This window comes from Chiloscyllium plagiosum, unplaced genomic scaffold, assembly GCF_037043375.1.
Source record: "Chiloscyllium plagiosum isolate Xiang-an unplaced genomic scaffold, Cpla_swu_hap1 HiC_scaffold_45, whole genome shotgun sequence".
Taxonomy (NCBI): Eukaryota; Metazoa; Chordata; class Chondrichthyes; order Orectolobiformes; family Hemiscylliidae; genus Chiloscyllium; species Chiloscyllium plagiosum.
In genome coordinates, this window is record NW_028270183.1 from 72417842 (window position 1) to 72435607 (window position 17766).

At 45.3% G+C, this 17766-nt stretch overlaps 1 gene segment (V, D, J or C); it reads left to right on the top strand.

Annotated features, from left to right (window-relative positions):
• Nucleotides 1–16090, top strand: part of LOC148136746 (Ig heavy chain C region, membrane-bound form-like) — a 30050-nt gene extending 13960 nt beyond the window's left edge. Inside the window, 1 exon segment of the C gene segment in view lies at nt 15966–16090. Within this exon segment, the coding sequence occupies nt 15966–16090 (125 nt within the window).
• Nucleotides 16091–17766: the final 1676 nt, after the last annotated feature.

The window sequence follows — 17766 nt, forward strand, 5'->3', positions numbered from 1 at the left end:
AAAACCTGAAGTTTCAGAATTATAAGCCTTCATCACATGATTTAGGTGAAAGGGTTACACACTAGATTATTTATTTAGCATATAAAGTTAGTCCATATGATCTCTCAGTATTGTTGCTTGAGGCTGAGATTACAGTACATTAGAAGCTTTCCCACCACTGAGATGAATCTGTTTGCTGGACTCATCCAGACAATTTTGAAGAAAAATATTTTAACGAAAAATATTTTAACTGTTGTGATTCTCCAGTCTCTGATTCCATACCTGTATTTGAACATGATTAGGTTGTTGTGGACATTACCGCTGCAGCTTCAATATTACTTTTCTCTATATCCGAAGTTGTCTCCAATTCAGTTGTTATCAGTTACCAACACTCTATGAAAATCAGCCTTTCTAATTGAAGCAGAAATTGCAGCAGAATTCTACTTTCCTGCCACAGATGCTGCCAGACCTGCGGAGATTTTCCAGCAGTTTCATTTTTGTTTCAGATTTCCAACATCTGCAATTTTGTTTTATTTTAGCCTTTCTAAAATTCTGTCAAACTTCATCTCATCCAAGTATCAAGTACATTTTTTTACCATGAACTGGACATCAATTTCCTCTTCATAATGCCTCAGCCAGATCCCTGCCCCTATGCAGTATAAACATGGGATGGATGATAATTGGCCCCAATCATTCTTTTGCTTCGCTTTCACTTTTTGTGACTAAGGCTGACTTTTGGATTCCCTTTTAATGTTAGTTGCCAGTCTCCTTTACTCTTCATGTCCCCTCTGAACTGTGTATATTTAGCACGGTTCTCACTGGGGTTATCAATAATCCGTATCCTTTGCAAAATCATCCAGGCAATTTTTGTTCTTGTCTTTGCCAACGTTTCCTGCTTGTGGAAACGATAAGCTGCACTGTACAGCTGAAGTTGAACATTGCCCAAATTTATGCTTAAATGTCTTTGTTCAAATGCCCTCTTGCCCCATTGAAATCAGACCTCCTCCAACTCAGAATTATTCTGGATTGTTCTTTGTTCATTTTATACACAAGCTAACATCTTTTGCTACAATGATCAATGCTTCCTTAAGTGATCCCAGTCTAATATTTAATGCAGTTTATGAATGTTTTGTGTATGCACACAGATTATGAAGTTGGCAGTGCGGATTGCTATATCATTAGAATTCTGAACTTTTTAAATAGGGCCGTCACATTCAAAATAAGGAAATTGTGACAAATGTTTATAAAACGCCCTGCTTTTCCAACACAGCTAGTATTTATGCTGCATGCTTCAGGAAGGGATTTGAGAAGGTGCACAAAAGATCCACAAACATGTTACCGGAGATGAACAACTGCACAACTGTGTGGCTAGTTTGAAGAAGCTCGGGCTGCTCTTTATGGAGAAGAGAGGACGAAGAAGACATTTTACAAGTTTTCAAAGTCATGAGGGATTTCGATAGAGTAGAGTAAAAGGGTTTGGGAATGCATCTGGATTGTTTACTCTTTGGAGGGTTGTTGCGGACTTTTAGGGTCAAGTGACCTGTTTCCATACTGTATGGATTCTTCTTTAAAAAGTCCTGAGAAGAAAAGGACACTAATTTAAGATTATCAGCAAATAAAAACGGTTGCAAGCAATTCTTTTTTGAAAGAAACAGCATAGTTTGGAAACTGGAATGGTCTGCCTAACAGTGTAGTGATGGATGCAGCTTCCACTGAGTTGTTCAAAAGGAATCTACAATTTTCATAAGGAGAGGTTTTGCAGTATCAAATAGTAAAAGGACTTGGTAGCGAACGTCCCACGCTCAACGACCACGCCGCATGTGTCTCTGCTCCCACCCCGATCCCCGCCCCCACGCCTAACGCCGTTCCGGTCCCCGCCCCCACGCCTAACCCCGCCCCACGCCGATCTCCGTTCCCACGCCTAACCCCGCCCCCACTCCCAGCTCCAGTCCCATACCAGGTCCGAGCTCCTAGCTCCCAGCCCTGCCGTATTTTCACCATCCCTCCAGACCTCCCCCTCTCTGAGGATGAAATATTAGTCCACAGCAGAGGCCTCACCTTCATCCCCCTATGCTCCCGGATTAACGAATTCAACACGTGGCGAGGCATCGAGCATTTCTTCTGCCGCCTTCGCCTCTGCGCCTACTTCTTCAACCAGGACTCCCACCCACTCTCTCACGACCCCTTTTCCCGCCTCCAACACACCCCACCCACCTGGACACGCCGTGCTGGCCTCTTACCTGCCCTCGATCATTTCATAGCCAACTGCCACCGTGACATTGACTGCCTCAACCTCTCCACCCCTCTCACACACTCCAAACTCTCACCCTCGCAACATGCAGCTCTCCACTCCCTCCGCTCCAACCCCAAACTCACCATCAAACCGGCAGACAAGGGAGGCGCGGTGGTAGTTTGGTGCACCGATCTTTATACTGCTGAGGCTAAACACCAGCTCGTGGACACCTCCTCCTACTGCCCCCTTGACCATGACCCCATCTCCCACCACCAAAACATCATCTCCCCGACCATCCATAACCTCATTAACTCAGGGGATCTCCCATCCACCGCCTCCAACCTCATAGTCCCACAACCCCGCACCGCCCGTTTCTACCTCCTGCCCAAAATCCACAAACCTCTCTGCCCCGGACGACCCATTGTCTCAGCCTGCTCCTGCCCCACCGAACTCATTTCTGAATACCTTGACACGGTCCTGTCCCCCTTAGTCCAAGAACTTCCCATCTACGTTTGGGACACCACCATGCCCTCCACCTCCTCCATGATTTTCACTTCCCCGCCCCCCAACGCCTTATCTTCACCATGGACATCCAGTCCCTATACACCTCCATCCCCCATCACAAAGGCCTCAGAGCCCTCCGCCTCTTCCTTTCCCGCCGAACAAACCAGTATCCTCCCGCTGACACCCTCCTTCGACTGACTGAACTGGTCCTCACTCTTAACAATTTCTCTTTCCAATCCTCCCACTTCCTCCAAACCAAAGGAGTAGCCATGGGCACCCGCATGGGCCCCAGCTATGACTGCCTCTTCGTTGGACATGTGGAACAGTCCATCTTCCGCAGCTACACTGGCACCATCCCCCACCTTTTCCTCCGCTACATCGATGACTGTATTGGTGCTAGCTCGTACTTCCACGAGGAGGTTGAACAGTTCATCCACTTTACTAACCCCTTCTACCCCGACCTCAAATTTACCTGGACCATCTCAGATTCCTCCCTCCCCTTTCTAGACGTCTCCATTTCTATCTCGGACGACCAACTCAACACGGACATTTACTATAAACGGACTGACTCCCACAGCTACCTCGGTTACACCTCCTCCCATCCTGCCCCCTGTAAAAACGCCATCCCATATTCCCAATTCTTTCGCGTTCGCCGCATCTGCTCCCAGAAGGACCCGTTCCAATACCAAAAAACCCAGATGGCCTCCTTCTTCAAAGACCAGAATTTCCCTTCAGACGTGGTTGACGATGCTCTCCAAAGCATCTCCTCCACTTCCCACTCCTCCGCCCTTCAATCCCGCCCCTCCAATCGCCACCATGACAGAACCCCACTGGTCCTCACCTACCACCCCAACAACCTCTAGATACATCTTGTCATTCTGCGTCATTTCCGCCACCTCCAAACAGACCCCACCACAAGGATATATTTCCCTCCCCACCCCTATCAGTGTTCTGAAAAGACCAGTCCCTCCGCGACTCCATCGTCAGATCCACACCCCCCACCAACCCAACCTCCACTCCCGGCACCTTCCCCTGCAACCGAAAGAAATGCAAAACTTGCGCCCACACCTCCCCCCTCACTTCCCTCCAAGGCCCCAAGGGATCATTCCATATCCGTCAGAAATTCACTGCACCTCCACACATATCATTTACTACATCCGCTGCACCCGATGTGGCCTCCAATACATTGGGGAGACAGGGCGCCTACTTGCAGAATGTTTCAGAGAACACCTCTGGGACACCCGCACCAACCAACCCAACCGCCCCGTGGCTCAACACTTTAACTCCCCCTCCCACTCCGCCAAGAACCTTGGCAGTTCCTTGGCCTGCTCCATTGTCAGACCATGGCAACACGACACCTGGAGGAAGAGCGCCTCATCTTCCATCTAGGAGCCCTCCAACCACAAGGGATGAATACAGAGATCTCGAATTTTCTCATTTCCCTTGCCCCCACCTTTTCTCAGTCCCAACCCTCAGACTCAGCACCGCCTTTTTGATCTGCAATCTTCTTCCCGACCTCTCCGCCCCGACACCCTCTCCAGCCTCTCGCACTACCTTTTATCTTAGCCTGCTTGGCCCACCCTCCTCATTCCTGAAGAAGGGCTCATGCCCGAAACGTCGAATCTCCTGTTTCTTTAATGTTGCCTGACCTGTTGCGCTTTTCCAGCAACATATTTTTCAGATCTGATCTTCAGCACCTGCAGTTCTCACTTTCTCTTGGTAGCGAACGTCGGTAAGTTCCTCTTTGAGAGCTGGGCCGAACATGATCAAATCATTGTCTCCGAGCTGTTACCATTGATGGTTGTTTAACATTGCACAAACTGCCAGCTCTCCAGTTATTTCCTAATGGTTTGTCATTTTATCAAATAATGACTAACTTAGTCATGCAGTCAACTAAACTTACTTTGCAATTTACTTCACTTGATCCAGGAGAACCTGCATTCCCATTTTCCTCACCGTTTGCTAAGACAATGTTTCCAGATCTGTAATTCATCAAAGTGCACAAATTAAGTCATTTAACATAAGTAAACTTATCCAGAATTAACTCCAAAGCAGTTCAACAACAAAAAAAAAAATCGCAGACTTGTCAGTCAGTATTCTACGCCTGGTCAACGAGTTTTCTTACGTTCGTCAATGACTGTGCAAGATAGTTGTGTTGGTATAGGGTTCTTTTCATTTCCACAAGATGTCAACAGTACAACACAATGAGGCAATGCTGGGGTTGGGGTGTGGAAGAGATAGCACAGAGGGAAAAGATGAGAACACCATTTCTTCAGCATGTCACCCTTGTTCATAGCCATTTCTTGGCTATGCAAGACCTTCATACTGAAAGACAAGCAAAATTCAACCGTCCATTGAAAAACTTTGGATGTTTTATGCCGATTCAAGTTAGATCTCTTAAAATGTGCCATCATTTCTGAACTAGTCAAGCAGTTGTTTTCTGTGATTGTTCTCACCTGTGCTGGTGTTCACCACGCTGCCATGGGATGCCTTGGTGAGGCAATCCTGACATAATCTTGCAATTACTGCCAGAACTTTCCTTTCACATTATTGATACCAAATATAGCAGATTTCATCTGACCTCAGACCAAACGTACTTCCCAATCCAGTTCCTTTTAGTTCTGGCAAACGTCGGTTTCCACCGAATTCATGGTGTGATGTGTCAACATTTTCACAGCTGCAACTGGTCATAAAGTATCAGTTAAATCATTTTTAGTATGTCCATGATCACAATGTTAATATTTGGCACTTCATATCACCATCCAGAGTTTTGGCTGTGAGGGCAAGAGCTGGTGGGTGTGGAATAAAGAGGTCAAATAAAGACTTGTCTGCACTGGAACAGAGGGAAAACATCCCAAATGCAAGAATTTACGTTTAAATTCATTACCTCGGAAAACGAAACTCAAGACTTTATACACTATTGCTAATTTATCCCTTTCACGAACAAATGTTTGGTTCAGAATGCGAATATAGTAATTCGTCATTATTCAAATTCACTGAAGCTTCATGTCATATTAGCCAGTATTGGCTGTTTTGTTGAAAAGAGAATTTCATTCCTTTTCCTTTCCTGCTCCTCCATCCGTTCGGAGTTTACTGTAAGATCTGGCCATAATAAACACAGGAGTAATTACACATCTCCGACCTAGAGCAGTGTAATGACCTCAGTATTTAGACTTCTAATAATTGATGACATCAGTGAAACGGTGTGGACGTGCTGCTGCCTGGATTGAATTCGCCATGAAAGACGTTTATAAGCTTGCTTGATTCAAACAAATAACAATTACTTGGGAAACTGCTTGACTCCGTGGATACGCATGGCAGCTGGCCAACTTAGATTATAATAAATGCAAAGCATTCAATGGCAACACTCTATGGGAGATAGACCAAGGTGAGGGGACCAGGAGTCGGTCACAGTCTGCAGCCATATTTCTTCAAATGTCACCAAACTTTGGAGGCCATGGCAATGATTTTGGAAGTAGTATGTAGAGGGGGTGGGGGAGTGAGTATGAGCAGGAAAGAGAAACAAAGAGAAACGATGAGGTCGGGTGAAGGAGAGGAACTCATTTCTTTATTATTTTCACTATGGCTGCATTGTCCAGAAATATAACCTCAATATTGATCAGCAAGGAATTTCCCGTCTCAGGCTTTTCGATACTTCGATGTTGGTACAAATGCTTAAGACAACTCTGTTGCAAATATTAAATTCCTCAGGAGGCAGTCCAGCAGCCACTTTAATATAGTTGCTGTTGTCTGGACTGTCATTCATAGCATTGCACAATAGATTCTGAAGGAATCAATGGTTCTTCAAAATTCCCTTTTCAATTTGTTGTATTCCAAATGAAGCATAACCAAACCACATCAAAATCCGATCAAATGAAACTTGCTTCCTCATGTTTACCCTCCTGTCTGGCAAACTTTGATTCCCATCCTCCTGATAATCTGGTCTGTCAAAATGTCCCCAGCTACAAGTCAACATGAAGCACAAATTAAACAAAGTATTTACACATATAAATGACTTGCAAGCATTTGAAAATAAACCCTGAAGATCAAAAGGCTCTTTTGAACTGATACGGCTTTTTTTTTTTAAAAAAGGAATCACTCTAATCACCAGGAATAATACAAATTTTGGGAGAGGCTGTGGTCTGGAATGGTGGTGTTTGCTATAGCACTGGGAGATGCTGTCAAGAGGAAGTTCCTCCAGAAATCTTAGAGAAATGTCTGCTCTCCAGAAATTCCTTTTCACATTACATTCTGTTAAAAAAGGTCACTTTCAAAAGATATGACTGCCATATATGTTGACTTTTTAAAAAGATTCACAGCGGTTTGCAGGACACCATGGTCTATTCTATTTTGAGAGATGGGGTGAGGGGAGGTGTCTGATGTAATAGTATTGGGAAGCAGAGTTAGGTAGTCGATGAGTCTTCAATTTGTTTCCCCTCATTGCACAGTCTAGTACTTGTAAGTAAACAACCGAAGACGTGAACATTGAAGGGCTCGAAATAATTATTGAAAGACTTTGCGTTAATGAATGCTCAATTATTCACCGGCTTTTAACTGGGAGGTGTTAAGATTGGGAAAATGACAGGGAAGGAGTCTGACACCTTCCCATTGCTAAGCCATGCTGACATCGACCTGTTCTCTTTGACGTCTTGACTCTTCATGATCTCTCAGGCCTGCCTCCCTCATTTCCCTGACAGTGCCCACCTTCACAGCCTCAGCGATCATCAGCACGAACAGTAGGGCTCAGAAATGTACCAATCTGTCTTCCCCCTCACTGGACCAGCAGCTCTTGAATCTACGCCACACCGTCAACTGATGAGAAACAACTGATAACACATCATCCTTGGCAAAGTTCAAAGTCTCCAGGATTCAGTTCCAGCATTAGGTCTGCAGCATTAACTGCAAGATGCCACCTAAGATTTCTTTTTACAACACTCGCAAAAATTTTACAAAAATTAGAATGACAAGTCAATAATTTCTTTAACATTACACTGGAAAATTAACATTTATTGCGAAATCTTTGCAAAGTGAATACTTTGCAAAGTCTTGCAGGCAGGCAGAAAAGCAAAGTCATGGAAAAATGAATTGTTTAAACCAGACTCACAGTAGACTCACAAGGACAGTAAACTACTATATCACTATTCAAGAAATGAGAAAAGAAACAACTCCATATGTGGAAAGAAGCTCGAATGTTCTAAGCTCTTGTTCTTGAGATGTGATATGAGTAAGCACAGTTTAGTCTAAAGGGAAAATGTGAAAGCTATCCAGGCACCCTGACATGAGGCATTTTGCCAAAAGTATTGGGTCCACCCTGCAGGGTCCGAATAAACGTTTTCTTTGCTCTTGCTCGCATTTGAGTCGAGTTGATTTCATTTCCACGACGAATATAAAAGAACGGACTATAAAAGCGACAATCTGAAAGAAAAACAGAAGTTGCTGGAGAAACTCAATAGTTTTGCAGCATCTGTGGAGAGAAAGCAAAGTTCATGTTGAGTCTAGTGACCCTTCTTCATAGAGATCTGCAGTTCTGAACAAGAGTCATTCAAGTAAAAATATTAACTCTGCTCTCTCTACACAGATGCAGACGACAAGCAACATGAATTTGACTGGGACAACACTACCATTATAGGACAACCGAAATAAAGAACAGCCAGGGAATTCCGAGAAGCATGGCACTCATCCACAAACTCCATCAACAAACACATAGACCTGTTCCCAATATACCAGCCACTCCAGTGGACAGCTGAAACTGACAACCGGAAGCGGCAGGGACAGGCCACTATAAATGCCGGAGGAAACACCACAGAAGCGCTTCACAGGAGGCTCCCAAGCACTGAGGATGTCACCTAGACAGGGGCCGAAACGTTTGCAACAAAAACTTCCAGCTCGGCGAACAGAACCACAGCAAAAAGAGTAAATGTTGGAAAATCTCAACAGGTTTTGCAGCATATGTAAAGAGAGAAAATAGCTGACGTTTCGAGTCAGCTATTTTCAGCTGAGTCAGCTATATGTGAAACGTCAGGTCTTCTCTCTCCTTACAGATGCTGAAAGACTTGCTCAGATTTTCCAGCATTTTCTCTTTTTTGGTAACATGGACAATCTGAGCAATGGGAGATTCTGACAGTAGAGAAGCAACAGGAAGATTCTGTGTGGAGGCTCAGGCAGGGACAGCTGGAAGACAGTATGGCCTGGTGGTTTGGGTATGTTATCTAACCAGCCTATTCAAAGATGCTGTTACTCAACTCTGGACCCGATATTCCTGGTCCAGAAGTAAGGACGCTGCCACCATTTCTTGGTGGGCTACAGGAAAGAAGGGAATGTTTTCTCAATCTCACTCACATGGAAACTCATGTTTCTCACACTGCATGCGGTGGGGATGGAGGACACAGAGCAGATGGGAGGGGGTTAGGGATATTGTGACTATCTTTCAAAAGGAACTCACCTGTGTTGGTGATATTAACAAGACTCAATACACAGTCACTAACACAAAACAGGTGTACGTGAACTTTATCCAGAATATTAATACCTATAACATATTAACACCTATGCAGACCCCAATGTACAGGGTTAAGTCCTGGATATTAATAACAGCTTTGTGCGTGGGAAATCATGTCTCTTGAAGTGGTTTGAGTTTACCGAAAAAGTAACAAAGAGGATTGATGAGGGCAGAGCGGTGAACATGATCTACATGGACTTCAGTAAGGCATTCGACCAGGTTCCTTACGGGAGACTGGTTAGCAAGGTTACATCTCATGGATTACAGGGAGAACTGTCCATTTGAATACAGAACTGGCTCAAAGGTAGAAGACAGAGGATGGTGGAGGAGGGATGCTTTTCAGGCTGGAGACGTGTGACCTGTGGAGTGTCTCAAGGATCGGTGCTGGAACCACTATTTTTCGTCATTTATATCAATGATTTGGATGTGAACATAAGAGGTATTGTTAGTAAGTTTGCAGTTGACACCAAAATTGGAGGTGTGGTGGACAGTGAAAAAGATCACCTCAGAGTAGAAAGCGATCTGGATCAGATTCGTGACTGCGCTGAGGAGTTCAGTTTAGAAAAATGTGAGTTGCTGAAATTTTGAAGAGCAAACCTTACTGTTAATATTAAGTTCCTGGGGATTGTTGCGAAGCAAAGAGACCTTGGAGTGCAGTTTCATTATTCATCTAAAGTCGAGTCGCAGGTAGATAGGCTAGTGAAGAAGGTTTACTTTCCTTTATTGGTCAGAGACCTTTGTATTGGGATTGGCAGGTCATATTGTGGCTTTACAGGACATTGATTAGGCAACTTTTGGAATATTCGATGCCATTCTGGTCTCCTTCCTATCGAAAGGATGTTCTCAATCTTGAAAGGGGTCAGAAAAGAATTGCAGGCTTCGATAGGGCATTTTTCCTTCGAGCTTCGGATGCTAAGGGGTGACCTTATAGAGATTTACAGAATCAGGCCGGGAATGGTTGGGGAATTGGCAAGGTCTTTTCCCTGTGGTAGGCGAGTACAGAACTAGAGGACAGGGAAGGGAGGGTAGTCTGAGAGGGTGTTGGGAAACAAGGAGTGTGGGGAAACAGGGAACGGGGAACAGGAGGCGGGGAAACAGGGGCGGGGGAAACAGGGCGCGAAACAGGGGCGGGGAAACGGGATGAGGGAAACGGGGGCGGAGGAAACAGGGGGCTGGGAAACAGGGGGCGAAAGAGAGAGAGGAGAACAGATAGCGGGGGAACAGAGAGGGGGAACAGAGGGGGGCGAGTACAGCGGGCGAGTACATATGGGAACAGAGGGTTACAGAGTGGGGAAACAGAGAGGGGGAAACGGGGGGAACAGAGAAAGTGAGTAACAGAGAAGGGGGAACAGAGAAGGATGGAACAGAGTGGGGAAGGGGGTCAGAGAGTGGGGGAACAGAGATCGGGGTTAACAGAGAGCGGGGGGCAGAGAGCGGGGAACAGAGGACGGGCGGAACAGAGAGGTGTTTGGAGAGTTATTTTATAGATCTACAACTCAATCTTGTTCCTGTTCTCTCCTCCTCACCTTAAATCCCTCTGAGGGGTCAGAACTATTACACAGTTCCTGGAAAGTAGAGTTTCAGGGAGATCAGGTGCTGAAGGCTGCATTTGTAATGCTGACTTTTATTGGTCTGTGCACAGATCAATAAATGAACCTGGGTTCGATACCTCTCTGTGTGATGTTTGCGCATTCTCCCTCTTTGAATCTCCGTGGGCTTCCTCTGAGTGCTCTGGTTCCCTCAAACAATCAAAGACGTGCAGGTTAGGTGGATTGGCTGTAGGAAATGCTTGGTTACATGGTTCAAGTGGGATGCTGTTCCGATGGTTGGTATAGTCTCATGGGCTGAATGGCCTGCTTTCACACTGTAGGGATTCTGTGACTGAGTATCGGAGTTAGGAGGTCACGTTCTGGATGTATAGGACATTGGTGAGGCCAGTTTTAGAATACTGCACTCAATTCTACTCTCCCTGATTTCGGCAAGATGTTACCAGGATAGGTCTCAACCTCATAATGGCAAGTTCCTGGGAAGTTTTAACGAACAAATAGACCATGGAGTGTGGGTTGATAGTTCCTTGAAAGTGGGCTTGTAGGTAGACAGGTTAGTGATGGTGGTGTTTGGTATGCTAACTGTTTCTGGGCAGTGCATTGAGTATAAGAGTTGGTTGTAACATTGGAATGCCCAGACTGCTGTCAATTCTGGTCTTCCTGCTATAGGAAGGATATTGGGAAACTTGAAAAAGTTCAGAAAAGATTTACAAGCGTGTTGCTAGTATTAGAACTTTTGAACTATAGGGAGGGGCTGAGGATATTTTCCCTGGAGCACTGAACTTATACAACTTTATAAAGTTGTGAGGAGCAACGACGGGGTAACTAGTTACGGGTTCTTTATTCCCAGTATAGGGGAGTCCAAAATCAGAGGGCATAGGTTTAACGTGAGAGGGGAAAGACTTCAAGGGAACCGTTGGGACAACTTGCTTCACGCAGGCAGAAGTTGATGCATGTATAGATTGGGCTGGTTGGCATGACAAGTAGGACAAAAGGGTTTGTTTCTATTCTGTACATTTCTACGACTCAGTTTTGCTAAACCTGAACGGTTTCAGAAAATAACTACACGATTATTATTAGGACTGTGGAGTTAAGGGGAGAAGCTCAATAGGCTGGGGCTTTTCCCCTGGAGAGTCAGAGACTGAGGGGTTATCTTGTGGAGGAGCATGATAGGGTGAATACCCAAGGTCTTTGTTTCATCCAGTGTCGGGGAGTTCAAAATGTCAGGGCATTGGGTTTAAGGAGAGAGTGGAAAGATTTCAAAGGAAACTAAGGGGCAAACGTTTTACTCAGATGTTGGTGGGTGTATGGAATAAGTTGCCATAGGAATGATGGACGCAGGTTTAATTACAACATTTAAAAGGCGTCATGAGGGGTACATGAATAGAGTGTGTTCAGAGTGATATTCGGCAACTCTCCCAAATGGGACTGGATCAGTTTAGGATATCTGATCGATATGGACGAGTTCGACTGAAAGGTCTGTTTCCGTGCTGTATAAGTCTCTGACTCTAACTGCTTCAGCAAAATGGTGAAAATCTGTAATAAAAACAAAAAGTGCTGGAGATCCTCAGCAGGTCTGGCAGCATCTGAAATGGTGACAGATGCAGGAAACATTGCAGCCTTGAAGAAGCGTTTAAATGTTCATACCAGGCATGTGCGCTTCATGATCAGTATGGATATGATGAGGGCATTGTGTTCAGTAGCTTTATACAAGAGACCCTGACTCCATTTTATCCTGTATTTCTCTGTGATTCCCTCCATTCAGAAGCAGGCCGGATTGGGAAGCAATAGGGAATGTGAATGAGATGTGAGCTACATAGTGAGAGGATTCGAGTACAGGAGCAGGGATACATTTCTGGAAGGGCCTTGGTGAGACCACACCTGGAGTACTCCGTGTACCTTTGTGCTCCTTTCCCATTTCTGGACATCACAGTAGAAAGAAAGGACAAGGGGGAATTACAAACCTGCATATGCAGAAAACTGACAAACACTGACCAAATACTTAACTACACCAGCAACCATCCCAACACACACAAAGGAAGCTGTATCAGAACACTATTCCAACGAGCCACCACACACTGTAGCACAAACGAACTTCGAAAAACAGAGGAGAGCCATCTATACGACGTATTCAAGAAGAACGGATATTCAAAAAACACAGTGCGCAGATTCCTCAAGAACAAACCACGACAAGCAGACAAAACACAGCCAGAAACCCTAACCAAATTACCATATATCAAAGAAGTTTCAGAAATGACAGCCAGACTACTGAGACCCCTCGGAATCCTAGTAGCACACAAACCACCAACACTCTCAAACAAAAACTAACAAACTTAAAAGACTCAGTAAAACCCATGGACAAAACCAACGTCATCTATAAAATTCCATGCAAGGACTGCCACAAACAGTACGTAGGACAAACAGAAAGAAAGGTAGCCACCAGGATACATGAACACCAGCTACCCACAAAACGACACGACCCCCTCTCCCTCATAGCCCTACACACGGATGAAAAAAAAACACAATTTCGACAAGGCCAACACATCTATCCTGGGACAGGCTAAGCAAAGACATGCCAGAGAATTCGTAGAGGCCTGGCACTCCAACCACAACGCCATAAACAAGCGCATAGATCTAGATGCCATCTATCAACCCCTCAGAAAACGAACAGGAAATGATGTCACCACAAACCCCAGGAACTCCATCCAGGAGAAAGATATAAATAGAAAGCAGGAGACAACAGCTTCGCTTCACTTGGAGGTCGCCACTGATGATGTTACCTAGCCAGGTAGTGAAACGTCTGGATATCAAACCTACAGCTCAGCGAGCAAACCTATAGCCTAGATTTCTCCCAGCTCTGCCCAGGGATAAACGGTCAAGCTTGTGCAGATCCCACCTAACCCAGAAACGGTCCCAATGCTTGAAGAATCTAAACCCTTCTCTGGTACACCATTTCTCCAGTTACACATGCAGCTGATCTACCCTCTTATTCCTGCTCTCACCAGCACATGGCACTGGGATCAAGTCTGACATTATTACATTTCAGTATCTATATTTTAATGTAAGTCTGATTTTCCTTTATACAGCTTTTAGGCCCTCATCCCTTTGTTTAGCGATGCCGTTGGTGTCTGTGTGTTCCACGACCACAGGCTGTTTACCCGCCAGCTCCAGAATGTCCTATAGCCGCTCCATGATATCACGAATCCAGGCACCAGGGTGGTAACATACCATCCTGGATTCATGTCTGTGGCCACAGAAGTGCCTGCCTGTACCCCTGACTATTGAATCCCCTGTCACTATAGCCCTGTCACTCTCTTTCCTCCCGTTCAGCGCAGAAGAGATACTGTGGTTTCATTAACCTGGCTGTTGCTGATTTCCTTTGAGGCTATGCCACCAGTAACCCCACCCCAACAGAATCCCAAGCGGTATATCTGTTTCTGTTTGAGAAGGGGATAACCACTGTTGACTCCTGCACTCGTTTCTTGTCTATTTGCTTGATTTGATTGTTACCCATTCCCTTTCTGCCTATGTAACCCTCACCTGCAGTGTGACTAACTCACTAAACGTGCTGTCCATATCATTGTCAGTATCACAGATGCTCCACAGTGAGTCCACTCACAGCTCCAGTTCTGAAAAACAGTTTCCCTGTAGCTGCATATGGCACACTTCCTGCACACATAACCGTCAGCGGCACTGGAAGCGTCCCTTATTTCCCACATTGTACAAGAGCACACCACGGGACTGAGTTCTCCTGTCACACCATCTCTCTACATTCAACTGGTTACTCCCATTAAGAGAAATCAAATGAGCTATCAATTTTCTTTCACTTCAAACATTTCGATTATAATCAAAAGCCCAGATCTTTACTTAAGTTGATATGTTATACTTTAAAAACTGTTAAAAAATACTCCGCAGTATCACTTACAAAATGCCTATTCCCATTGGGACCAAGTGATTTTTTTGAATGGCCTGAACTATAACTGAGTTCCAGCTTCACCTTCTCCCTGTCTCAACTCATTCTGTTTTCACCCAACTCCAAAACACTCTCAATGAGCCAAGCAGCACTCACATTGCAGCTCTGCCATTTCATTGTTTGCTCACACCTGCACTGCACTTTGCCTCCTGTACTTTCCAATGAGCACTGCTGCCTCACAGCGCCGGAGACCCGGGTTCAATTCCCGCCTCAGGCGACTGACTGTGTGGAGTTTGCACGTTCTCCCTGTGTCTGCGTGGGTTGAGTCCGAGTGCTCCGGTTTCCTCCCACAGTCCAAAGATGTGCAGGTCAGGTGAATTGGCCATGCTAAATTGCCCGTAGTGTTAGGTAAGGGGTAAATGTAGGGGTATGGGTTGGTTGCGCTTCGGCGGGTCGGTGTGGACTTGTTGGGCCGAAGGGCCTGTTTCTACACTGTAAGTAATCTGATCTGATCTAATCTAATCTGAATCTCAATGGGAGCTCAAGAACAGCATTTCATCTTTCTATTCAGCCCTTTGTAATCCCAGAGACAACACTGAACAGTTTCGAGATGAATGCATAGTTGTCAGAATCTGGAACATTCCTCCTAAAAAGGTGCTGGAACTTGTATCATTAAGAAATGTTATTGAGTTATGGGCTTACGAAATGTCACTTTTCTCTACAAAACAAGTAGACTAGGCAAAATTGAAGACTGCAGATGCTGGAAACCAGAGTTTAGATTAGAGTGATGCTGGAAAAGCACAGCAGTTCAGGCAGCATCCGAGGAGCAGGAAACGTTAGAGTCAGGGCAACAATGAGATGCTTCAACAGGAGTTGAACAGGTAACTCAAAGAAAACCCTACTCCTTCTCACTTATTTTCACCTCCAAAACCAAGGGAGTTCCAGAAAAGCACCTCTGTATCCAACCACAGCACTTTGCCCCACAATCATGGCACACGTAGAAGTGGAACAGTCTGTACTGGGACCCACTGGGACCCTGAAACACTTGGTAAAGACTAAACACATCTGAGCATTGAGAGCCCCACCACATTGCATGCATTTTCTATTGTTTTCACACTTTGCCTGACTTCCCTTGTATTTTTCCTAATGAACCTGTTCAAAGTTGTTATTGCACACACCTGCACCAGTTGTGAATTGAACCCAGGCCTTTCGGTCCAATATCAGGGACATTTACACCGCATCACAAGGCATCGTCTCTAACTTCCCTTGTCCCTTAACGTTTCTGGTGTTTAGCTGCAGAGTCACGCCTGAATCAACTCGGCTATTGGGAGGAAAGGGCGAAACTGGAGGACGGAGCAGCGGCCGCTCCGCCAACCAGGGTGAGTGAGAAGCGGAGCCAAAGCATGCTCGAGGAGTGACAGCTTCAGGATTGGTCAGAAAGCAAACTATTTTGCAGGATTGATCATTCTCACTACACAGTGGAGAATTGAAACTCTCTCATAAATCAATGGGAGAATATAAGAAATAATTGAAATGTACATCTGATATTGTACATATTTCCAATCGATTTACACAACTCGAGTAAGAAACTTCATTTCAAACTCCCAGAACGATTGGCAACTTACATACTTGGCTGGTATGGTTGAATTGTAATGAACATTCTGTATGCATGCGAGACATCGCTACGACTGTAACTCGACAGAGCAATTGTTAATGACTAATATTTTACTCACGATTCTGTGCAGAAATGAATATTCTCTATAAACTCACCGATAATTTCAGACGTACGCGCAGTTGGGTTTCTATGTGGGGCATGTGTAGTGTCACATTGGTCAGGACAGTGCGAGACATGGAGCAGCTTTCTTCAGCAGCGGCTGCAATAGGCTTCAGAGAGCAGCGCTCGGAGCCTGTGTGTGGGAGCCTCGCTGGGAGAAATGGGAGGAGAGACTTCACATGGCCTGGATATAGGTTAAAAAAAAATATAAAAGACCTTCCAGGCCTGGGTAAGGAGAAGGCGGTCTCTGATCAGGGAAGAGGCCCATGTTTACGGCCGCCATTTGTTTGAGCGAAGAGGGATCGCGGGCTTCAGGTCCGTCATCTTGAGAACGTCAAGTTGCAGGAGGGCGAGGCTATCGGAGTCTATAGAACCATCAGAGGAAAGGGAACACGCATTCCTCCTCTTTCAGCTTCCCTTCTGTCCTTCCTACAGCATCTTTCCCTGGAACATTGAGCTGCCTGTCCTGTCTCTCCCTCAGCTGTGTTTCTGTAATACCTTTGATATCCCAGTCCCATCTTAGATTAATTCACTAAAGACATGAATGCACCCGATGGAGTTTTCGTAACTTCAGCAATTGTAGCTTTTTAATTGCATCTATTTTGAAGCATTTAACTCACATTCAACCATTTGTAATGGTTGGATTTGAACCTGTGTCCAGAGAACATTTGCTGATTTTCTGGAAAAATAGGTTCACAGTAAGTCCACTAGGCCATCACTTCGCCTGCTCACAGATTGTGCATTCCAGTGCAACATCAAGCAAAGCCCTTTCGTCCTGCACAATTGTTTGATCCTACACTCTGGTGATATCACTCAGTATCTCTCCATGTGGTATCCCTCACTGTGTGGGTCTAATTGCTGCCTCTGTCAGCGTCTCACTCTTGCAGCTACTCCAGATCCTGACACAACAGAATTCTCCACTCCAAAGAGATGAGGCAGCACACGCCAGGAACGGAGACTGGGATTTTCCAGATCTCTGTGGGGCTCAGTGCCATTCTACATGTGTAACCCTCACAGCATCAGTCTAATTTCCCATTATGCCTATTTCCGTGTCTTCCACAGGTACTCAGGAAGTTCCTGGCTCAATAAACTTGCCAACTGCTGGTTGAGAAGATGGTTGATCAGCTAGAGAGATAAAGGTCAGGGAAGTCGGGAGCCTTCAATAAATCCTGCCGTCAGGCAAGATCACTCCAGTGCAGAGGGCAATGAGAGGGCTCCAAACATCAGCTAACAAGACATGATATAGATATAGTGCTGGAGGGGAACACAGTACACCACCCCTTCTTTACGTTTTGCTGTACTGAGGCAGCATCGGGAGTT